At 37.5% G+C, this 25317-nt stretch overlaps 1 protein-coding gene across 4 annotated transcripts in view; it reads right to left on the bottom strand.

Annotated features, from left to right (window-relative positions):
• The window catches only part of FBXL17 (F-box and leucine rich repeat protein 17), a 468543-nt gene that overhangs the window by 59069 nt on the left and 384157 nt on the right, over positions 1-25317 (bottom strand). Inside the window, exon 9 of one of the 4 annotated variants that reach the window (XM_082454483.1) lies at positions 11535-15250. The exons of the other annotated variants lie outside the window; for them this stretch is intronic. Coding sequence (XP_082310609.1) covers positions 15159-15250 — 92 coding nt within the window. The 3' untranslated portion in view covers positions 11535-15158. Of the gene's footprint in view, positions 1-11534; positions 15251-25317 lie in introns of those variants that run through there. 4 annotated transcript variants of the gene reach the window in all.

The raw sequence follows: 25317 nt of genomic DNA, 5'->3' as shown, positions 1-25317 counted from the left end.
TTTTTAAGGAACCTCCATACTATTCTCCATAGTGGCTGTATCAATTTACATTCCTGTCAACAGTGCAAGAGGGTTCCCTTTTCTCCACACCCTCTCTAGCATTTGTTGTTTGTAGATTTTCTGATGATGCCCATTCTAACTGGTGTGAGGTGATACCTCATTGTAGTTTTGATTTGCATTTCTCTAATAATTAGTGATGTTCAGCAGCTTTTCATGTGCTTCTTGGCCATCTGTATGTCTTCTTTGGAGAAATGTCTATTTAGGTCTTCTGCCCATTTTTGGATTGGGTTGTTTGTTTTTTTAATACTGAGCTGCATGAGCTGTTTATATATTTTGGAGATTAATCCTTTGTCCATTGATTTGTTTGCAAATATTTTCTCCCATTCTGAGGATTGTCTTTTCGTCTTGTCTGTAGTTTCCTTTGCTCTGCAATAGCTTTGAAGTTTCATTAGGCCCCATTTGTTTATTTTTGTTTTTATTTCCATTTCTCTAGGAGATGGATCAAAAAAAGATCTTGCTGTGATTTTTCTCAAAGAGTGTTCTTCCTATGTTTTCCTCTAAGAGTTTTATAGTGTTCGGTCTTACATTTAGGCCTCTACTCCATTTTGAGTTTGCTTTTGTGTATGGTGTTAGGGAGTGTTCTAATTTTATTCCTTTACATGCGGCTGTCCAGTTTTCCCAGCACCACTTATTGAAGAGACTGTTTTTTCTCCATTGTATATCCTTGCCTCCTTTGTCATAGATTAGTTGACCATAGGTGCGTGGGTTTATCTCTGGGCTTTCTATCCTGTTCCATTGATCTATATTTCTGTTTTTGTGCCAGTACTATATTGTCTTGATCACTGTAGCTTTGTAGTATAGTCTGAAGTCAGAGTCTGATTCTTCCAGCTCCGTTTTTTCCCCTTCCCTTCCCTTTTTTAAATGTAGTTTCACGAGATAAAAATGATATCAAATAAAGAGATTTGAGGATATACGATTTCTGACAAGACTATTCTTTCCTCCAAGAAACTCAACAATAAATAGGCATTATGGTTAATCATTTTAAATGAAGTCAAGTCTAAAATTTGCTATTTTTATTCCAGACCACAGGCTATACAAACATCTTTCTTCTTTCTTATATAAGAAAGTAAACTTCTTAAATAAGCTATCCTATTTCCCCTGGCGGCTGGGCATAAAATGTGCCATTTAACTAAAGAGTATTTTACCTCTTCCCTTTATCCTGTTCATTTCCAGCAAAATAATGTACATCTTTTACCTTCAGAATAGATTGAATGAGAAAACGTCTCAAACATATGTGGTTAAAGAAGTTTGTTTTCTGAATTAAAAATCCTCAGAATGAGAAACCATTTTCTCAACATGCTAAAAATTTAGTCCTTGAGCATGATCAAAGGTGTGTCACTAAGACATAGCAACTTTGGGTCTAAGACTCCTATTTAGGATTTCCTATTTCACAGCTTGTCAGGGCATTTCTATCCTTTCCTGAGGGCATTTCAAAGACATGAGTAAAAGTTTCTTCAATATATAAACCTTAAATATATTTAACCCCATTAACTTGCAAATATTAGTAGATTAGGACCACCATGACCACCACTACTATTACAACTATGATTCCTGGTTGCTGACAGAAACTGTCAGCTTCCTAGAAAGGAATAAATACAGTGTTGTGGGGAGGCTTCCTTATTTTCTTTTCTAATTTCTAAGATTCCTGAGGATGTAAAATGATCTTGTGAGGACGCTGGTAAAACCGCAGCTGTATATCCAGAGAATGAGCATTCTATAAAACCTAAGAACGAAATAATATCAAAAGCTTTAGAAAGCTGTGGATTTTTTTTTTTAAAGAAGGTGAAAGATGAAAGGAAAACCTGCACAAGTAGCATACCAAGAAACAGATGGTCTTTTTAAAAAATGAACCAAGAGTGTGCCTTCCACAAGCATGCTTCTTAATTGTAGCATACTGAGCACTTTTATGCAGATTATTTCATTGCTAAACAAAGAGCCAAATAAACGGGGTTAGCTCATTGACATTAAATGACATAGTATACTTGGAGCTCATCTACTATTTAGTCTGTAAACACCTGATATGCAAAATCGTATGAAGAAACTAGTGCCAAGAGGGTTTAAGATTGACCAATGTTCAGTGAAGATTTAAAAGCTTGGCTTTCATTTTGCAAAAGATGCTCCCTTTCATATTTAATCAATGAACTCAGTTCTGTTTTAAGCACTCGATTTAGAATATATGATTTTGTTTCATTTCAGCTTATTCCAAATGAGTTAAAGGAAGCTTAGAAACTGGGAGGGGGAGAGGGGAGGAAAAAAATAAGAACTAATGTGAGTTAAACAGAAAATTTCACAAGAATATTTCCGAAACAAGTAGATTATCGACTTTACCTCCATTGGACAGACTGAGGAATAATGGTTTAAATGTTTATTTCTATTTAGCACAGGATCGTACAAACATTGACAACCCTCAGCTAAGGTCTTCTTCCTCCTCACTTTGGTTTGCCAGCTTAATGTCCCCTCACTCCTTGCTGAGGAAGCCTTCCAGCGAGGGTAGAGGCAGACCTACTGACACTTAAAAAAGCCAGCTCCTGCCCCAGCTCCTTGATGGGAGAAGAGCTGGACCAATGGGGGGCCTGCTCTGAAGAAGAGGAGGCAGATCTCCCTTGTCGGGGGGTGGGGGGGGTGGGGGGGGGTGGAGGGGGGGGGCTCATGGTGGCAAAGCCGGAAGTCGTTCAGAGTCTGCACACAGCAACTCTCCAACCTTCTGGGATGGCTGTAACCCAGGCAGGGGCACCTTTAGAGCTGGGAGGGAGCTCTTGGCACATCTACGAGAGTTGCTGAGATTACCGCACCCCGTTACTCAACGCACCAGGTTTTTTCAAGGAATCTGGATCAATATCTTCTCATTAACTTGGGTACTAACTTTCCAAACTGATCTTTTTATTTTTGTGGACAAAAGGCTTTGTGTAGCTTACATGACCTCTTACTTTACTATTGCTTTTACTGATCAGAGCAGCCAAGCAAATTCTGGAGACTAAAATTTGGAACAAGAATATGCATAAGTTTGTACTCACATACCTATATTGCTGGTCTGTGTATACATAAAAGATGTACATTGAAATATCTATCTATACAGATCTATATTTAATATATCTATATTTATATTTGAAAGAGTCACATTACTGACATATATCTCTGTAAATGATATAAATAAAATCCTAGTGCTCCACTGAGTTATGGAAGGCAAGGTACTTTCATTAGACTTTAAGCTCCTCAAAGATGAGGATGTGCCATGTTCCTTTGTTGATTTCCATGCTTAGCCTTGCTGAGTAACTATTGCAACCAGTCTGTGTTCAGCCCTCCTCTGGATTGTGTCTCCCCATCCAGGGAATTCATGCATGAGCTCTTGTTTTTGTTCTTCTTATACTTCAAATTTGACCCTCCCTCTGCTTCCATTACTCATGGATTGTACTCTGGGGGGAGGGGTGTAGTACAGAACCTGAGCATCTGGTAACTTAATTCTCAAGCAGCATCTCTATTTTGTTACACCATAGTACAACTTTGTTTACCTTGCAGCAAATACTACTTGTATCATGTTGTTCTTTTTGTATACAGAGACACAGATTTTCACTGAGTCAGAAAGAGAAAAAATATGTAGGGTCCTAACTAAATGGCAATTGGACTTCTTGTTTTGGCTACTACATAACAAGTAATTGGGACTATAATGCTGGCAGGCTTGACTCCTCTCTTGCTCTCACATCCATATTTGCTCCATTAGCAAGTCCTTTGGCTCTGCCTTCCATCCATCCAGAATCCAAGTGCTTCTCCCCACCTCCTTTGCTACCACTCAGGTCCAAGCCAACTTCCTCTCCCACCTGAATTACGGATTATTGCAACAGCCTTCTAATCAGTTCCTCTCCATCTGCCTTTGTCTTCCTAGAAACCATTCTCACGAACAGCCAAAGGGATCCTTTTAAAGCTAATCAGTGCAAGTCCCTCCTCCTTGCACGAGCCATCATAGAGTCTCACCTCACTCAGAGTAATGTCCTAAAGGCTTTAATGTTCTGGCTCCCTTTACCTCTCAGTCTTATCTGCTCGTGCTTTTGATTTTGCTCACTCCACTCCAGCACACTGCCCTCTTCACTGTTTTACCAACAAACAAATCATCCTCCCATCTCATGGTCTTTGTACCTGAAGTTGCCCTCACCCAGATATGCTCAATTCTCCCTCTCCCAAATCTTCATGGCTCACACTCTCACTTCCCTCAGATCTTTCAGAGTTCCCTTCTCAGTGAGAGCCTTCCTTGATCCCCTTGTTAAATGGCACTACTTCCCACCCTCCCTTATCTCCCCTGCCCGGTTCTATTTGTCTCCCTATCACTTATCAGCTGATTCTATTTATTTACTTACACTAGAATGTAAACCCCCTGAGGGCAAGAATTTTACCTGTTTTCTTCACTGCTTTATCTCCAGCAAGCCTGGGGTACAATGCTCAATAAATACTTAAAGAATAAATGAATTGAATGATGGCAAAATAGTTCAACCAAGCAAACTCTTAAGATCTAGTTTTATGCCATAGGTGCAGAATGCATACTTAAAACTTAAGCTCAAACAGCCAAGTTATTTAGTTTTGTGACTCTTTTTCAGTCATTAGATATTTCAAAATGACATATTAGTTCTTTTTTGACAAATTGACAAATTGAGAACCAAAGTGACTGGGGCTGCTGCATTTATATCTAAACTGCAGATGTGAATCTTAGTATATGGCCCACAAGTCTCTGCAGCACTGACTTTATCATTTAATCAGCAAAACTCTGGTGGCCAGAAAGGGTTAACAAAATTTTTAGGTGAATATGCATTATTACAGAGGATTGGGACAACCTAGTTCAATATGAATCTGAGATTTCTTGGATGGTCAACTTTAGGGGACAATGAAGTGATATCTGGGACATGAATAAATCCACACCCCAAATTCTGAAGGTAACTTTTGAGAAAATTGAATGACTTCTGTATAGCACCTTTTATAAATCTAGCAGAAACCAAATTTACATCAGTGCCAAAGGCAGAGTGACACTTTTCTCCAGGAAGTGCCTAATCCTGCAATAAACCTGTTGAAGAGACAGGTTTAATGTTCACCAAGGCTAAGTGTTTAAGAGGTCTCCACGGTATAATTTATCACTACTACAAGTTTTTGCTTTCCTTTCAAAGCCGTGAAAATTGCTCCCCAATCCCACTAGGAATTAAGTTGCTCATGTCAGGATCACAGTTTACAATTCGTTTCTATTTTCATAGCACTTCTTTGTTTATTCCTTGTTGAAAAAATATATGCTATTATATACACTACAAAGCCACAGGATGTAGTCACATGAAAATTCAAAGGATAAAATATTTAAAAACTAACACTGCTTGACTATAATAAACTGAGGAAAAACAAGGCACAATGATTTGAATAGAAGGTTTCAGATTTAAGTGGGAATGAGGGAGGTGGTCATTGAATTTTTATTTCCAACCTCGTCAGAAGTTAATTAGCCACACACTCTTAGCAAAACCTTACGGTCCATGAGGTTTATCCACGAATTCTGAAGGCTGAACCTCCCTGAGTTCTTTTCATCACACTAGTTGTAAAAGAAAATGTGCGCTAAATTTACCTGCCATAGCGTTCAAAATTAATGCTTCAGGAATCTAGAGAGAACATTTTTGTATTTACATGCCAAATATATAAAAAGAATAAATAAAGACACAGTTGGCAAAGGCTTATTTTCCATTTATTCTCCTTTAAAAACAAACCAATTTTTAAAACTGTGTAAGTCTATATGCACGCACATGCTAATTTGATGTCAGGGTCCATTTTCAGGGAGACATTCATTTACGACAGTACTATTTATTAATGGTCACAAGAGGACTGATAAGGCTGAGGAGCTTCTATCATGAATGATAAACTGAAACCTTTCTCAGATTTCATCTCAGAGCATCCTTTGATAGGGTTTTAGTGTAAAGTGTTAGGAGGAGATTTGGTACTAGTTTCTGAAAATCCTAAACATTTACCCCCAACTTTCAATTAAAATTTCAGATTTTTGCCAGTGAGTGTTTGCTTTCAAAATGGAATTTGATTTGCTTCCCACCTCCCTCATCTCCATTTTATGTACCATGTATGATGCAGAGGGCAGTGGCTGGGCACATATATTCCTATATTCACATATATCCCCATATATTCCACATATTTTCATATATAGTATTAAGACGTCAGCAACACAAAACTTGGTGTCAATTAGCTCTTACGATGGATTTTTCATAGCAGAAAGCAATGAAATTGAAGAGAGGAAAGCAGTATGGCAAAGGGCAAGGCATAGCAGATAGCATGGCATGAAGGAAGGGGCTGGTCACAGAAAGGAACATTGAAAATGGAGACAGCAAGCCAAAATTTTCCTACTTATTCTACAAAACAAAACTCCACATAGAACTTGAAGAGTTAAATCCAAGCCAGCTGTCATTATGGATACTAAAAGCCAGGAAGGGGCAGTGAGAGCTGCCAGGGTGAGCAGCCCAATACTAATGTTTCTTCACTGGTGATTGGTTAAGGCGGCTGGGGCAGTCCCCTGCGATCCAGGAAGGGGTCCCAGGATGAACACTGTGTCATGTCCATGATCTTGGCCATGAAGCAGGGCGACGGAGAGGTAAGATCAGAAGAAAAGCACTTACTAAAAGAAACCATGCATGGGCCAGAGATTTGGCCAGGGACAGTCATGACCTAGGATGGGGGAGGGAGACACTCCCTTCCCAATCTATACATGAAGAAGACTTCTTCTTGTTTATGCATGGGCCTCCCACACCTGAAATGGAAAAAGATTTGATTTCTCTCTCCTTTTCTGCTAACATTGCTGCACCTCCCTCCACCTCTTGCTTTCCAGGGAAGATAAAGGCACATAATTCAAACCTGATTTGGCTCAGATTTACTGAGTCCTGATTCAATTCAATTTCAATATCTATGGAGCACCTGCTGAATACAAAGCTCACCTTTCCTGTGACCACACAGGTAGGACAGTACTGCTGGGAACCTAAACCTTGTGGCAGAGACCTGGGCATCACCAGGCAGATTCTGAGCAAGGATGCCTGTGCTGGCTTCCTTACAAGGTAGCAAGGGATGGCAGAAGTCAGAGAGAGGCCAATAAGATGTGCTTTCCCTCAGTGTATGGAACATTTTATTTCCAAAATGGATTGAGGTCAGACAGAAATACCACAAGGCACGCTGAATCTCTGAATGTGGAAGGTTTGCAATGTGTGCTGTGGGCACTAGAGTCACTAATATGTATGGAAGTCCTCAGGACTATCTCACCATGTAATATATTACAGCATCTGAAAAATCAATGTCCTAGGGCACAGAAAGATGAATACAGAACTTTTCAATTATCTTTTTTTTCCCTAAAAATATTTCTCCCTTCAAACAGATTCAAAAGGCAATATGATACTGTTTTCATTTTGGTTAAGAAGATGTTGAGTTTATGCAAGGATCTCAACTGCTGCAATCCCACTGGGTAATGGCCCACTGAGCAAAAGCTGTATAGACCCTGAAAACACAGTAGGTTAATAAAACTCTCCCTAAGAGCTCAATGAATGAGGATGAAGTATCTTCAGTAAATTGACTTGTCTGTTTAACAGTCTAGTTGCACCCAACTTCTTTAAGACTGATACTTTTTTTTTTTTAAACCAATGTCTTCTGTCAGTAAGTACATGGATCACAGTATTGTTTTAAAATAAAATTTCCTGTCACACTCACATCTTGGGAAATATAACAGAAGCAATCCTAAAAGCCCAGCTTCTTCATATTCAGTCAAATAAGAAACCAGAGTGAGTTTAATACAACAGGCAGAAACCTAACTTTCAATCTCAGTTACCCAAAGGCGCAAGGTCATCTGCCACCTTTGAAAAAATAGGCCTGCACACAAATGATGCAATATCAAGAATAGCCTTGGAGACTTCCCAATTTCTTGGGGGAGGGGGGTGGCAGAGAGGAATATTCTGGTGGGACATAGAGCATTTATCCTGTGTTTCAGAACATCTGTATTCTATCTAGTGCCCAAAGCACTCCCTACTAGTGTTAATAATGTGTGCAGAGAAGGCTTGGTGGGTTTGTTATAGTGGCAAAGCCCTTTTTCCAAACCAAATTTTACAAGAGAAGTCAATGAATAATGAAGTCAAAAGCAGAGTGCCTCCGTAGCAATGGGTATGCAAGAGTGTTGGGGGTGAGAGGAGCAGGAAGGAGTGAGGCTGGAGTCTAAATGGTGCTAATATAAAAGAGGTTTGATAAATATCTGTTAAAAGAATAAATGACCTACCATTTCAGGACAGACTGGACTGCTGTGAACTCCCATGGTATGTTTACCTTAAATACACCCAGCTTGTGCTTTCCTCTGGTGGCCTATAATGGCATTTTCATCTTTGTCCTGGTCTTGGTAAGTAGGGCCCTGCAACCAGGGAATGGCTGGACCGTTTGAGCCATGAGAAAGTGGAGATTTATTGAGCCTTCGATTCCTCCTGTTTCTTGGCTGATTCACGTCATCTTAACTTCCAGGTACTTCCCAATTATATTTCCACAGCTGCCTGGCACATTGACCACGAGTGTCTGCTCCTGGCCATCCTCCAAAACCCTGCACCTAGTGCTCCCTTGTCAGAAGATCCACGGGCAACAGCTCGGCATTCTACTCCTGAGAGGATGCCTCTTTTTCAGATCTTTATATTATTGTTGCAGTGAAAGAAAATGCCTCTTTTTAAGCTGGAAAGAGTTAAAGTTTTTTCCTATAACCCTAAGGTACTTGATATGCTACATTTATTTTCAAGGGCACAGGATTCTTAATATCCATTCTTTCATCGAGTCATTCAACAAAAATTTATTGAGCGCCTACTCTGTGGGAAGCACTGTCCTTGACATTGGGGTATAACAGTGAATAAGACAGATCAATTCTCTTCCTCCATGGCGGTAACATTCCAGTGGGAGAAGTCAAACAAACATACACATAAAGGAACAAGAATAAATAAAGAACACAAGATAGTGATGAATGTGCTGAAGAAATATAACAGGGTGAGGTGATGAACTGAGTGGCCGGGACAAAGGGCTATTTCAGATGGGATAACCAGAGAAGTTCCACCTGAGGAGGTAACATCTGAGTCAGTGAGACTCAACCTTTGAGAGAGTGTTCCTTTGAGACCTCCGTTTGTATGTAGCCTTCACTAGAAAATATCAAAAATATGAAGGAAGTACATAAAAGATCTTTTCATTTGTCTGCATTTACGTGGTTTAGGTTCCACTAAAAGCTAAGCTTCAGGGCAGAGAGCCACATACATTTCTAATCGGGTACAAGGAGTCTTATTAGACAAATATTTATTACATGTAACTGGTTAAAATACTCCAGATGGCATCCGGGCATTTGCATAGCGCTTCATGTCAAATTAATAATCATTAATTAAGGGTTAGAGTATTCAGAATAAGCTGGCTTGAAAAAAGATAAATAAGTAGTCAGGCTAGGACTTAACCCTCTATAAAACTTTCAAGCAGATAAGGTTGGGCCTTGAGGTTGCTCTAGTCTCCTTCTAGAATTCTCTCTTTATCACATTCACCACCAATGTATCTGGAGTCCATGTACTTTACAGTTTAGCAATTCTGGATTTGACAAATAGTTGAAAGGATCGGCCCTGAAAAGAATCTGAGGAACCCTCATTTTAACCTAAAAGCAATATCACCAGATGATCTGTTTTAAATTGAGTAAACCATCCATCACAAAATTCTTGAGACCAATTTAAGAATTCAGCAAAACTCCTTGTGCCTAATAACACCTTGCTTAGCTGCAGAGGAAAGCTTCCGAAGATAATAAGTGAAATAGAGCAATTCTGAAATCTTTGCATTTTCTGATTTGTGTTAAAGTATAATACAATGAAAGAATTGCTTTTGACCCTGTCAAGTGGAACCTCAAGGACAAAGATTTTACTGTTTCTTTTCCTGGAAAATTGATGTAAAGATTCAATTTACTTTGGAGTGTCCAAGTGCTTCAGCAACTAAGGGGGAAAAAAAGATTGATTTTTCATATGAATGTTATGTAATTAAGTTCTAATTTGATAAAAGAGCTGATCAAAAAGTGGTGACCATTCTAAAATGTTCCTCAGAGCCGAACAATTACCTGTAATGCTTTTAGAAGGAAAAACTCTCAAGTAAATTTCCTTTATGTTATTCAGGTGTTGTGTTTCCATACTAATGTTCTCACCTTTATTTAAAAATATATACATGTAAATCCAGCATTTGTACACTCCTCTTATGTTTCTATATATTTTGAGCTTGCCACATACAGCCTCATGTTGTAGCTTTTGGGTAGCTTTTGGGTGAGGATCTATGTAGCCAATGCTACTGGTGCCCTCCCATATCCCTCTATAATTACTGTTTCTGAAAAGGCCAACAGTTTCCCAATGCAAGCACCTGTGACTCCACTGAGAGCGCTCTCTGGGCCCAGAGCAGGCCTGGGCAGCACACGGTGCTGGTTGGAAATGCCACGGAATTATCTCCCCAGAAGCAGCCCTTGGCCAACAACATAAAGTCAATGGTTGATAAATACCCCATTTTCTTTTCTCCTTGGGGAGACATGCTCTATGTCAACTTCCTGAGCCCCTCAAGTGGGACTGAGCCCCAGTTGCCCACTGCAGTAATGTGTTCATAAATGCGCCCTCTCATGGCTTTCTTTTCCTGCCCATTTTCCATCCCCAACCCTTATAACTGCTCCTTGAGATAGCCTCCTAAATACTTGCATTCAAATCCTTGCCTCAGAGTCTACTCTCGGGAATTAAAACCTAAAGTAATCTACATCTCAAATATGCAAAGAGACTATTAATGATAAAGGATAGGTCCAGTCCAAAACTTTTTCTGATTTCTTATAACACCTAACTCAGTGCTTTGTACACAAAATGTGGCATTAATAATGATGAGGAAAGCATGTAACATCGACTGAGTACGTCCTCTACGTCAGGCACTGTGCCCTATTCTATACCCTATTGACTCTCCCCACAGCCTTGTGAGGTAGGTACTATGGAAGGTACAGACTTTTTTCACCACTCACTGTTCACAAGAAGTACTAAAATGTTCCTAATTTATTTTGAAGCAGAATTAAATACTACCACTACAATCCCCTCTTCCTGCCTCCCTCCATATTATTACCTTTTTAATGATAATAATAATAATAATAAAGGAGATACATTTACTTTTTTTACCTAGCACAGACTGTCTAGTTATTATGCCATCCTAACTTCCCTGTTAAGCCTCAGCTCCTAGAAGAGTACCTAAAACATATCAGGCACTCATTAAATACCTATTGCATAAATCCAATTTTACAGATGATGTAATAGTGACTTAGAAAGGTAAGTAACTTCCCAATGGTTCTGCTGTAAATGGCAGAGCTGATTCCAGAGTTCAAGCTCTTAATCCCGCACTACACTAGAAGGTGATCGATATGAGGAGAAGGAGTGGGGAGTCCACTTAATATTTATTTGCTCTGGGCTTGCTAACATATTTGTTGTCACACCATAAAAAAAAAAAAAATCTGCATTACTGCATCTTCATTTACTGATTATACTAGTCATAATCTTTCTGGCTACCTGCATCCTTTCCTGCTCTTTCTCCTTGCATCTCCTGAATAAGTAAATTCATGTGTCTGCCTTGAGTTTGATGAAACTATTCCAATGTTTAATTTGGTGATTAATGTGTGTCGTGATCTAGGGTAAATGTCCTACTTGTCTTAACAGTCATTTCTCAGGTCAAAGGAAGCAGAGTAACTAGCCTGTCCGTGCTATGTAAAGAAGTAAATGTCTCTCCTTTATTATTATCATGAGGGAGGCAGGTAGATGAGGTAGTGGTGGCAATTTTTTTCCAATAAATTAGGAACATTTAGTGCTTTAAGAAAAAAATTTTTTCTCAGTTACTAATGTACATTTTTGAGCTACCTATACCTACCTTCTCCAATAAATTAATGGAGAACTGGAAACCTATCTAGTTTTGTTGGACTACTGACTTGAATTTTGTTTAAAAACAAAGCACAATAAAATTACTGATGAAACACTTAAAGAAAATAAAGCAAAAAATGATGTATCTAAAAATAATAATCATAAATTACACAGGTGAATAAGCAATTTAAAAATATGCTAAACTTTGTGATCTACCGAATGGGTCTTTAGTGGTTATTAAAATGATGTCTCTAAAGTCCACTGACTTTTAATAAAAAACACCAAATAGAAAAACAAATGCTAAGCCAATTTCTCTTCAAATATTTAAAATGTTAAACGTTCATCTATTTTGGTGAATTAGCCATGACAGAGTGAAATGTTGTAAATAATAAACAGCCTCTAATAATAACTGTAACTACATTACATAATAGCAGTATTTAAATAACGGTTCAGAGTCACGTCGCATGTTGTCAGTAATTAGCCACATGAGGAAAAAATGCAATGGTAACTCCTACTCCAGAGTTACGTTACCCAAGATTTTGTAGAAGAGCAAGCGATTACTTAAGACTCTGTAGAAAGCTTTAAAGTCTTTGATTCTTGAGCATCCCATCTGCCCAACAGCTAAGAACAATCACTTCCTTTTATATAAACGATTATGAGCCAAATGTGAAAACTGAAACATACAGCAAAGAATTTTTCCAGTTAATCAGCTCTCATAAGACTTTAACTATAAACACATAATGATTCTCTAGTAAATAAAGCTGGATATAAAAGAGCATATTATCTATTAGAAGGTTATGTTTTTCACTAACACAGTAATTTTCTTCTGAAGAAAAGATTCTATAATTTCAAAGAAGTATACTTTAGGGGGAGGAAAAAACACTCAGTTTTAAAAAATATTATGGTAATAAATTGACACCCAACATAACAAACTCCTTTTCTTGGTACATGATGATTGGTATTCTACATGTATTCCAAGAAGGTAAGGAGCAAGCATAAAAGAGACTGCACATGACCTCTTTTCATATCATGTTAGCGATCACTCTTTTCAATTCACCTGTTCTTATAACTGACCTCATTTGGCATGTAGATATTAAATATCCAAATATTTTAAGGATGGCAGATGATATTATAAAATTTATTAATTTCTTACCATTCATCTACAGAGGCTTTAAAAATATTAAGGCTACCCTGGGAAAAGAGGTTCTTGGATAGTTCCTCTCAACCATAACAAAGGAAATTCTAAACAATAATTAATATGAGAAATATGATGGCTCTTTGAGCACTGGTGAAGGAAACGTGGATATATCTTAAAATCTGGTAAAGAGAAGCAGCATGTAGAAACACATAAAGAGAAAATAGGGCTCCTATGGGGCCTGCTCAAGCTCTAAGGAAAGCTTTTCACGAAGATTAAAGAGGCAGTGGGAAAAAAAGCCTTTGACTAGCTTTGGAGGAAAATACATATACAGTAGCAATCCAACACACCCTTAGTTGTGAAACATTTATTCTTTTAAACCTTTATTTACTTAAGATCTTGAGTTCAGCTCTAGGATTCGTTCTAAGAGACAAAAAGCTGCTTTGATTTTTTTACAAGTCAGCAAAGATGACCTCCCCAAAATAATTCCTAGATATTCCTTTTGAAGAGGCTATACTGCATTTAGAAATATTACATTTTAATTTTACATACAGAAACTCAACAATTACTACTACTTCTAAATGACCTTATATACTCAGATTTAAGGAAGGCATGTAGCTTGCACACTTAGTTCACTGATCAATAGCTTCAAAATTTTATTTTATGGGAAGGACAAGAATCTCAAGATAAAGAGGTAGTGGTTTTAGCAGGATTCATTCCTAACATATTATTACTATAAGAGCAAAATGATGTATCCCTAATCTTCCCAGTAAGGGTCTTTCATCTGTTATGTAGTTGTGGGCCTGCCTATGATTATACAATCATCACTATAAGTGTATGCAGCCATTTGTAGAAAATATGCTCTTAAAACAGAAGTTATGTATTTCCTAATTACCTCTCTGGAAGGAGAATTTCTTGCTAAAGCAGATTTTTTTTTTTCAAACATACATGACGCTAGAAAAAAGAAAACAATCTCCTTGTACAGGACTGAATAATCTAAGGCTCTCCATCTCTGCACCGCCATTTTACCATTTACCTTTCTTTACATAGTTCAGTACAGGAGAAATAACACAAGGCAATGAAAGGCAAAATCTCTCTCTACCTCAAAGGAACTTGCCATATTGGTGGTGAAAAGAAACTCACTGTCAATACTGGAAACTGTTCAGACTAAACAGATACAATAGGGAAAGTCTTCAGAGAAAAATTCATTTTTAAATGGCTTGTCCTTTTATTTCCTTTGGGGTAGGGTGGACGATATGGAGCCAAGTGATTTTGAAAGCCTAAATCTAATTATTCTGTGGTTTCCAATTTTTCCTGATGCTTCTTTTCCTTCTCTAGTCTCATTACTTAAAATGAGCCACATTTGTTTGGCATTATTAGATCTGATAAATTAACCTAAATGCTCTAAAATTACTTTTACTACTACTTAGTGGGAAAACATATTAAATTATTATAAAAAACAATATTTAACTATGATAGGGTATATAAGTGTATAAGTGTATGCTAGTAAAAATAAAAATACTTTAAATATTTTTTCCTGATTTTTAGTTTCTAAATGCTTCAGCAGATTTTCTTGGATTTTGCTCTCAATCTAAAATGTTGATTTATTTACAAAACAGAAATAGACTCACAGACATAGAAAACAAACATGGTTACTAAAGGGGAAAAGAAAGTGGGGGGGTTATAAATTAGGAGTTTGGGATTAATATACATACACTACTATATATAAAAGATAACCAGTGATGACCTACTGCATAGCGCAGGGAGCTATACTCAGTACCTTGTAATAAATCTGTAAGGGACAAGAATCTGAAATATATATACATATATATATGTATATATATAACTGAATCACTTTGCCATATGCCTGAAATTAACACAACATTGTAAATCAACTATACTTTAATAAAAAAGAAATTTTTAAAATAAAAAAATAAAATAAAATGTTGATTTATTGAAAATCTGAACATGGTATAAAAGTCAAAAATACAAGTTGTAATCAGAAATCTGTGAAACACAATGGTTCCAAGAAACATTTTCCAATATAATTATAGGATCCCACAATGTTTACAGGTCTTTGTGGGAGGAATCAAAGAGAGAAAGGCTGTAGGAAAGTGACTTGCTCCATCTTCTCCCCCATCTGTGTATACAAAGGCAAAACATTTCTGTTGTGACCACCCCAAAGAGGACAAAGTCTAGGGTGAAGAAAGGATGGGAGCTAGCAGCTGTGAAATTTTTATCCCTTATTTGCTTACATTTCTACATCTACAAAGTCTGGCTTTACGTATATTCTTCCTGAAAATAATGCTCTAATAACTTCATATAAATTCCAGAAGAAAATCCAATCCATCAGCAAAGTCTGTTTATTCTACCACCAAAATATACCTTGAATCCGTTCACTTTTGTCCATCTCCATGGTCACCATCATTTGTCCTTGGACCACAGCAACAGTCATCTTTCCACCACAGTGCCCCCACCCCCAATCCATTCTGTACACAGCAGCCAAAGTAAATTTAAAAAACATATTTCTGATCACATTTCTCTGCCTAATACTCTTTAATGGCTTCCCACTGCATTTGGAATAAAAGCTAAGTTCATTGCCTACACAGAACAGTCTACCTATCTATCTGACTTCTTGTGTATTCACCCTGTCATTCAGGTTGTACTGGTCTTCCTGCACAGTTCCTTCAACTCATCAGACTCTCCCTCTGCAGGGCCTTTGTGTCTGTCGTTTGCTCAGTTTCTTGATCCAACTCTTCTTGTGCCTGGCTCCTTCTCATCTTTCAGGTTGGGGCCGAGATATTTCCTTCTAGGGGTAGCCTTCTCTGCTAATTCTGTGTAGAGTTGGACCCCTGCCCTGTTCTGTACTTTTCTGTTATAGAATCTTGTAAATTTCCTTAAGAATTGTTTTATTACTTGGTTTGTTCATGTTTTCATGGACTACTCTCCAACTGGTATACAAACCCCAAGTGGTAGGAGTGATTACATGTGCTCATTCTAGGCTACAGCCCCAGGGCCTAGGACAGTGCCTGGCACTGTCACTTAATAAGCATTTGTTAAATGAATAACCACAAAAGAAGGAAGTGAAGTGAATAGGAAATCTAGCAGCATCCTAAAGTTCTTTTATATTTCAATGCACGGTATTACCTATTTATATATAATTATGTCGTATAGTACAAACAGTTACTGCATGCTTATCTATGAAAGGTGACTGATTTATAAAATGAGTACCTTATTAATAAATTCTGGAAAGCTATATCCTTTTCGGGGGGCTTTATTTATACTGGTTTGTGAATGTTTTCTACCTTGACATTTTCAAGTGTTTTCAAGACTGTACAAGCATCTTTTGCAGTTTAGCTCTATTTATCATTTTGTAGTGTGGGGTAAAAAGTAAATAAGGACATTTTTCCTTGGGGCTATATATACAGTCTTTGTGAACAACCACTTTTGGCTGAGCTGAGCAGTTGGTAGAACTGAGAAAAACAGTAAAACCCAGCACTACGAGGCAGTAGTGCTGGCCTCAAGCAGAGTCACTTGATATTGCTTTTGCTGTGAAATATCTAAGAAGCCAAGACCTCTTTAGCATTTTTGAGCTATCTTTTTAATTGAGTAACTTAAGTAGGTATCTTTCTACTCTATGTCATGGCAGATTTATTTCTACTCCTTGCAAACATGACTTCATTCTGACATTTCTACTTCAAAACAGACAGAATCTCTAGAACAGTATGTTTAATTAATTTCTGTTAAGATTTAAAGGCACCAAAGGCATGGAATTTTAGATAAATATTTATCCATGTGCTCACTCCATATGATAGGTCATATGTTTGCCTTTTACATGCATTAGAAACATAAATTTAAATAAAGTATCTATCAATGCCAATTCTATTAGAATAATTATCACTCAGTGTTATACTTATTTCTTTTGAGGTCCAGCTTCTTGATATACAGGTGCCTCTCAAATTAATGAGCCTCAGAATCACTGGATAAGTTATTCAAAAGTGCAGGTTCCTGGATCCTATCTTCAGATCATGGTGCTATAGGTCTGAGGTGGGGTCCAGGAATCTGCATTTTTAACAAATTCTGCAGGTGATTTGGATACTGATGGAAAGGGGCACACATGCTGAAAGTCACTAGTCCAGTCTTTTCTCCTTAGCAGAAGGACTTTTATCTTGCACTTTTTAATGTCTCCATCAGCACTTTGCACATCACCTGGCATCTTGTAGGCATCAATAAATTTTTACTGAATGTTCATGAGAATAGACAGTTTTATGACTTTATGAAACATCTAATGGAATATTCTCATTGGTGTATCTTTTGAATAGTAAAATTAGCTAATACTAGTTTTTTTTTTTAAAAGAAGGACTACATTTAAGGAATATGTTTATGTTTAAAACTTTCTATGAATACAATGAAATTGGATATTTTAATGACTTCCATGTGGCTAGCAGCAGGTGGAATTACTGTGAAGAACAGAAAAGAACTCTTTACTACTTGATCTATTTTATTCAGTTCCATTAAATGGTTTGAAATAAAGTGTGACTGTTGTCTACTGAACTCTCAGCACCAAACGTATTTAATAAAACAAATTTGATTTGTTTTAAAAGCATTATCATATCTCAAATCATTGAACTAAGACAGTCTCTTTTCTGTAATACATGGTAAAAGATTTTTAAAGATCAAAGACAATCTTAAAATATTTGAATTGAACATGATTTATTTCAAAATAAGAGATATCTATTAAAATAAATTTAAAGAGATACTGGAAAGAATACCAGAAGGAGGGGGAGGGACTCATAAACTATCTCTTAAACAGCGTTTAGAATCCAAGTTACTTCTAAGTCTGAAAACTATCACCACCGAAAGCAAGAAGCCTGCTCAGGAATATACAGAATGTCTAGTTCAATGTTGATTGTGGATATAAACTAGGAATTCTAGGAGCTGAGTGTAAGGTTATGGGTATTATAAAAACTGAAAATGAAGATAAAAGTTTGAAGAGGAAAAAGTGAATGGTATCAGAAGACAGGAGGAGGCAGCAGTAAAGAAAGGATAGGATTTAGAATTAGAAGATAAGAGTTCGAGGAACAGCAATGTGACCCTGGCCAAGTCACTTTAAAGAAGTCTTGGGGACTTTCCTCATGGTCCCGTGGTAAAGAATCTGCCTTCCAATGCAGGGGATGTGGGTTCCATCCCTGGTCAGGGAACTAAGATCCCACATGCCGTGGGGCAACTAAGCCCGTGTGCCACAACTACTGAGCTCGCACTCCTCAACTAGAGCCCACGTGCCGCAAACTACAGAGCCCAGTGCCCTGGAGCCTGCATGCCACAACTAGAGAAGAGAAAACCCACACACCACAACTAGAGAGAAGCCCGCATGCCGCAACGGAAGATCCCATGTCCTGCAACTAAGACCCGACACAGCCAAAAAAATAAGTAAAGTAAATAAATAAAAAAATAAAAAATAAAAAGGAGTCTCAGTTTTCTTATTTGAGGGACGAAATGGCACTGAATTACTGGCTTATTCTGGGGACCCACCATGATTTATGTTATGGGTGCCTTGTAAATGGCTGTCATTATTTGCTTACCATTACAGAGGCACAGAAATAGGATCAATGGGTGAAGAATGAGATGGGACTTGGAAGATATCTACATTTGCCATTTTATCCAATTTCATCAGTTTGCACAAAGCTCACCCTCTCACCGATCACTCCATACACAGCCTGGGAAGATGCATCACAACTACTGACTTACCAACAATAAACAGTCACTTAAACTACACCTAAGATAATGTGACTTAATAGGCTTCTCAAGTGTTCTTTACATCAGGTTAATTAGAACTCAAAGAAACAGAAAATCTAAATCCCTTCTTATTTCCCTAATTATTTCAAATATATAAGGAATCTGTGGTAGGTATATAGACTTTAAACAATACCCCATCCCCCAGATAGGGTCACAATATAGTCACTGACATGAATCCAATTCTATTTTCTTACTTTTTACCAATTTGCCTTTGATTCTGCTTGTGGGGTTTCATCTTGACTTGCTATTCCTCCTTTTGCGAAGTGTGGGGTAGTGCTAAAAGTTAAAAATCTGTGATATATTTCAGGATACATTTCTCCTGAACGGTCTGACTTTGACCATTACATTTATTTTCATTTGAGAAACTCTAAAAAAAACAGATGGGAACCGGAGAAGAGGAAGAAAGGATGTGAACTCTTATCCCACATAGCTTCATACCAGGATTACATAAAGGAAGAGGTCTGCATTCTTAGGTTGAGATGAGGACTGTGGCTGCTCTCGAACACGAGGGGTGTAAGCACGGCCTGTCCTTTGACATCGCAAGTGCTACGCGGTGAGACCTGAAAAATTGCGTATTCCTTTGCGGTATCTGAAATTCTTCTCCCTGTAATTGACTTAGATTTGCTCTACCTCTTTTACTTTCCATGACAAATCTAGGCTTTGGGAAAAGAATTACTTCCATGGTAGAATCATAATAATCTAAAAGTGAAGTTTGAGCAAAAATGCTGTTTCAAATGACCTATTTGACTACATATGTTGCACTGCAGATTTCAAAGAGAACAAGTCTAGTTAAATCACTTTTTCACTATCATCCAATATTAAATGAGCATTTTTACATAAACTAAGTGAATCTTTTTCTTAATTTCAAAATAGTCAATATGACAGAATAAGCAGAGATGATATTTTGATACTCAAAAAATACTTTTAAATTACTATCCCTACGTTAAAGTTATTGAAAAGTTCAGTTAAGCCTTAAACCTTTTTGAAGCAGGTTAACTTTGCCAAAGATGTTTGTTTTCTTTTTGAAACTAGGTACATACAATGTTAAAGGTTGTTTTCTTACTTTCTTTCCTATTTTGTTTTCTTAATTTCATTTTCTTCTCATTCTTTCACTACACACTCTTTAACTGCAGACTGGCTCTAGTTACCATATCTGAAATGTAGCCTCTGGTGTCCTTACTGGGGGTAGGTGGAAAGGGGAATCCCAGCCATTGCTATGACTGCATTTCAGACAGACCCTTGACTTTAGGAGTCTTAAAAGCTGGAATTTCTTACTATGTACTGTATTTCCTATAAAAGTATGAAAATGCATTTTGAACTACTTATACACATTTTATCACATACTTCAATGTACTTTGTAAAGTACATAAAGTCACGTTAAAAAGTTAGGTGCCAGATGTTGGCCTAAAACATAGTACTGGCATGATTGGAAATAAAATGTGTTCTGAAAGTGTGGACGTTAAGTCAGGTGGTCTGTGAAATTTATTCCAAGGAGGTTATCATTGTCATTTGTCTACAGAAAAGAATGGTCAGAAGATCAACAAGATGTCTTTTGTTTTATGGTACTTTGTTCACACAAGGTGCTGTTGAATAAAAAGTGGTATTTTATATATTACTTACATGTCTATTTCCTTACAGAAGATGCAAAGCGTGGCTAGATTAGTCTCTTTGTTTGCTATGTATGAACAGCAGCCTTCAAAAATCAAGGACTCTTAAGAATTGATTTGAAAGTAATTGCTGTCCCTTTTACATTGGAAGGAGACTGTAGCAAAGGTATATAAATATTACTGACTCGCCTCAGCTTTCGTGTAAAAACCAAACTAAAGCAAACAAAACAATGCTCTTGATTCTCAGAAGAGGCATATATACACACACATCTCTCTCTCTCCACACACACACACACACACACACACACACACACACATACACACCTCATCTCAAAATACTGTGCAACATCTTTTTAAAAAAGTGTTGTCAGTGGTAACAGAACACTTTCCACAGTGATTGTTAGGGATCTTTAAGAAGGTGAATGTGCTCTCATGGTTTGCCTTAAAAACAGTTTATACTCTAGTGCTTTAGAAGGAATGATAAAATAAAAGGTATATCAAATAGAATAACATACACCATTTTTTTCTTCGACACTTTTGCAAGATATAAACGTGTAAGTTGGCATAAAGGGCCATTTTCCATTTATTAAGCCAAAGAAGAACATTAGGTAACACATCTGAACTGAAATGCCAGCACCAGTTTGTCCAATAGGTTCACAAGACCTCATTCTGCAAATCAGACTGAACAGGGGAAGAAGCAATGGAGGGGAACCTGAGATTGTAGAAACCATGGGGGGCGGGGGAGATGCAGGGCACCACATGCCACCTGCTAAGCAATTAGGAGAACTGTTTGCAAGCTCAAGAAATCCTGGAGAATTTGGGGTTGTAGATAGCACTATAGTTAAGAGTCAAGTAACACACAGAAACTTAATTGGGAATTCTCTCTTGAACTTATAACACTCAGTCATAATATTAACACCCATATATTAATAATACTATAGTTCATAACCAGCCACTTTGCTGTATGCTATCTGCTCCAAAAAAGTCTTATATCTTTACGTTATTACTCTAAGCATGAAAGCTGTTTTTAAAGTTGCACTATTTTCCTTTTAGTTTGCATTAATGGCACTATTGGATGAGTTTGAAAATGAACTTGATTTTTCAAATGCAGTATTTTATAATCTCTCATTAAGGCATTCTGTAGCTTCAATGTTTATGTAACTGTCTATTTTACACTCTTAAATTTGTTAAAATTCTTAATACTGAAGAAGTCAAAGTATAAATTCTTTCCTAAGATTTGTTTTACATAGCGAGATTATTCAACTTATTGTTGAATGGGGTCAAAGAAGCTTGTAAGTCACTTAATTTACTATCTATTTCTTCTAAAATTATTCCCAGAGGCTCTGAATCCTCTTAAGTCTGTTGCTTTTCTTTTGCCTTCTGGCTAACTATTCCTCCTCCCCTTGTGCCACCTTCTACCTTGGAAGATCTAACAAGAATTCTTTTGTCCTACTTTCTTGTATTCGGAACTATTGATGACTTTACATTAGAAGGCTGACTGATGTGTTACACAAAGGCCCCTATGTAGGTGAAGTCTGAAGATGTGCTAAGCAGCCCATTATTTTCACAGTACAGTGATCCGCTTGTGGAATTTTCTGAAAACATTTCCAAGGGACAAGACATCAGAGCCTCCATTCCTGTTTTGCATTGACTTTTGACCTAACATTGGACCAGTAAATCCCATGTGTAAATAGGAGGCTGGGTGGCAAGGCCACTTTCCTAAATATTTACAGTGGTAAACTCTCCAGGTTATAAATTACAAGAGAGACAAGATGATCACCTTTACCCACCATGAACTTGTATTTAACACTTATTTTTGTATTATATTAAGCAGGTCTGTGAAGTTCAGCAGTATACAGAAACTCAAAGAGGAACAAAAATTAGATTAAATAATTCATCATTTCAAATAACCATGGATAAGAAAAACAGCTGAGAAAAAAAACAAAACAGCCAATGTTAACATAGGAAAATGTTTCTTAAATTTAAAAAAGCAAGATAAAATTTGGGTAACAAATAAGTCCTATTATTAAGCAAAAATGCCATGTTCTCATTTATAAACATAAAAGGGTGTGAATTAACTTAGTGATTAAAAAAAACATTATACAATGTATGTGAAACATCCAAGAATCGTCTGAACGTAAATAGGCTGAGATGCTCAGTCACCAATCGGTGCAGCAGGGATGCAAATCACCCCATCTTATTCAGTCTGTTGTGTGCAGTGATTCTCTGAGAGTAGAATAAAGGGCTCAGGAGCCAGCGTTAGACTGTGATTTTTGTCTTCTGGGAAACTCCACTTAACAGCTCTGAATATCATTAAAAGCCTGTGAGAGTCATTCAAGGGCTGCTGCTGTAGGCTGACGTGGGAGCTTCCAAAATGCACACATGGAAAGACAGCTCATGGCTACAGATCTTTTTGCAGAATAAATCCAGTGGCCAAGATGCTGAAAAGCTTACTCTGACCTCCAGCAGCACTTCTCATCTGTCTCTCCTAATCGTGAGATGGACTTTTATCAGCAGGCAATAATACTGTAAGCCCCTTGAAGGTAGAAAATGTGCCTGCGTTTCTTTCTATCCTGTGGCACTTGTGTATTTCTAAGCCAGTGGCAGGTGTGCCATAAATAGATGCTGAACTGAATTACAGCATGAGATCACATACTTGGCCCCGTCAGCAGAACCCCACACACCGCTCACTGGCAATATTGAGATTACAGGGGTCACTGGCAGCACTCTGCCTAATGGTGTGCTGACTGACAGAGTAGAAAATCAAATCAAGGAGGCCAGCATGACCTCTGGGTTGGGCAGACAGGGTGCGCACTTACTGTAGCAAGAAGGTCAGGATCAAAGTGACGAATGTCCAACCTTCCAGTACATGGCTAGAGACCCTGACTGACCACATCTGATTATCTGCGCAATTTCATCAGCATCACCTGTAATACTTTAGCTAATAGTAAACAATGAGAGAGGAGCACAAATAACACAATCCCAGACCACAGCAAATTTACCAGGTTGAAGAAGTGCACTTGACAACAGGCTTCTTGTGGATTATGCAAGCCTGCCGATTAGACATGAAAACAACTGCTTTATGGTGACCCAAAATGGGATTAACGTTAAGCCGGATGAGTGTTAGAAATTCTTTAAAGAACTCAGTGAAGTACCATTCAAAATGATACAGCCAAGCTGTTAAAAAAGAAAAAAAAAAGTCCTGGGAAAACAGAGAAGCTGAGATGAAGCTGGTTATCAGTAATCAAGAAATGGGACAGCTCCTACTGAGAAACCTTATGTGGGAAAACATGATTCTAGGCATCAAAGTCACTAGTTTCTATGAATCCAGGGTGAGAAGGGTTACTAGTCACTTATCTGTCTGTTAGCCACATCAGTCCTCACAAATGGTAGTCAGACCATTTAAATACTAAAGACAAAAATAAATACGCTGTATGTAAATATGTATCTAAATGATTTTTACATTTAAAAATAACTTCACTCTCAGCTACTAAAAAGCTCCTTTAATTCTAAGAGAGATAGTCAGTGGGTGACTAAGGCACTGCAATTTACATCTGCCTAGTGGTGATATATTAGTCCAGTCTCCAGAGGGCTTCAACTTGATTTTCTCCATATGTTACCCATATGTTACATTACCCTAAACATATCTTCTAGAAAATATCCATATGCTTCACTTTTATACCTGAATAATAGTGGCCCTTCTTAATCCTTTGGTTGTTATCTCTTCTATGGATTTTGAACTATTTATAGGAATTATATATTAAAAGAAATATTTTAAAATCAGTTGAATGTAATCCCTATTATGCATAACATTGCATTTCTAGGATCTATAAATTTCTTTCCTATAATACTGAAGTTCTCACACTCGAATATCAAGATAGAATTACTATTTACATTTGGGTCAAACAGAATTTAGCCTGAATTTTAATGCATCATCCCAACCAATGTTCCTAAGTGTGCTCTGGAAGTGGAGGATTTTCTCCTTTTGATGAATGAGTCATGGATAATCATCATCAACCCCGTGATATTAATAACAGTTTATGGTTACTGAGTTCAGATGATGTGCCAGGTACTGTGCTATGGGACACTGCACGTCATTTTTCATTTTACCTACAACTAAAATGTAGGTAAAAATGTAGTAATGATGTTTACAGCTGTATTATTTTCAGGTAGAATTCACTGTAATTCTCAGTTATCACAATGGTAATTTTGCACATATGAGACCCTGACAATCCTGGTGCTTCTAGGGCATACAGCATGAGAAAGAGTAAATAAATAATCTGACTCTTTGCTTGCTCTCTTTTTACTCCATCTTCTTTCTTCTTCTAGCTTTCTAACTACTGGAACCTCCACGGATCAGAAAGGGCTATGATGATCTGGTTTCAGCGAATGCCTCTGGGTGGATGACTGTAGCCATAAAGTTTTTTATTTCAGGCTGCTTTAAAGTAGGAAATTCAGAGTCAGTCTCTACCCTCAATAGTCTCATTATTTCATGTCAGATTTTGGGGAGAATCACCCTGTTTCCAGTATCTCCTATTTCCAATCATGTAAAATTGCATAGAATAATTCTGCTCATATACAATCTGAATTATTTCACTCTCTTGCTAGAGCATATCCTTTCAAAATCCAGGATCCTCTCTTTGTCTTTCAAAGTCTTCTACCAGCTGAGTCCATGAGCTCTGTGTACTCCTTTCCCAAAGCCAGCCGATAAGGCCTTGGAAGAGAAGGGCAGGAGGGCTCAATCAACCTAGACCGGACTAACGCAAACTTCACTGACCATGTTTCACCTATTTCATGCTCTAAT

Source organism: Balaenoptera physalus, assembly GCF_965194825.1.
Source record: "Balaenoptera physalus genome assembly, chromosome: 3".
Taxonomy (NCBI): Eukaryota; Metazoa; Chordata; class Mammalia; order Artiodactyla; family Balaenopteridae; genus Balaenoptera; species Balaenoptera physalus.
Note: the sequence above shows the minus strand (reverse complement) of the source record. Positions and strands in the feature narration are given on the sequence as shown.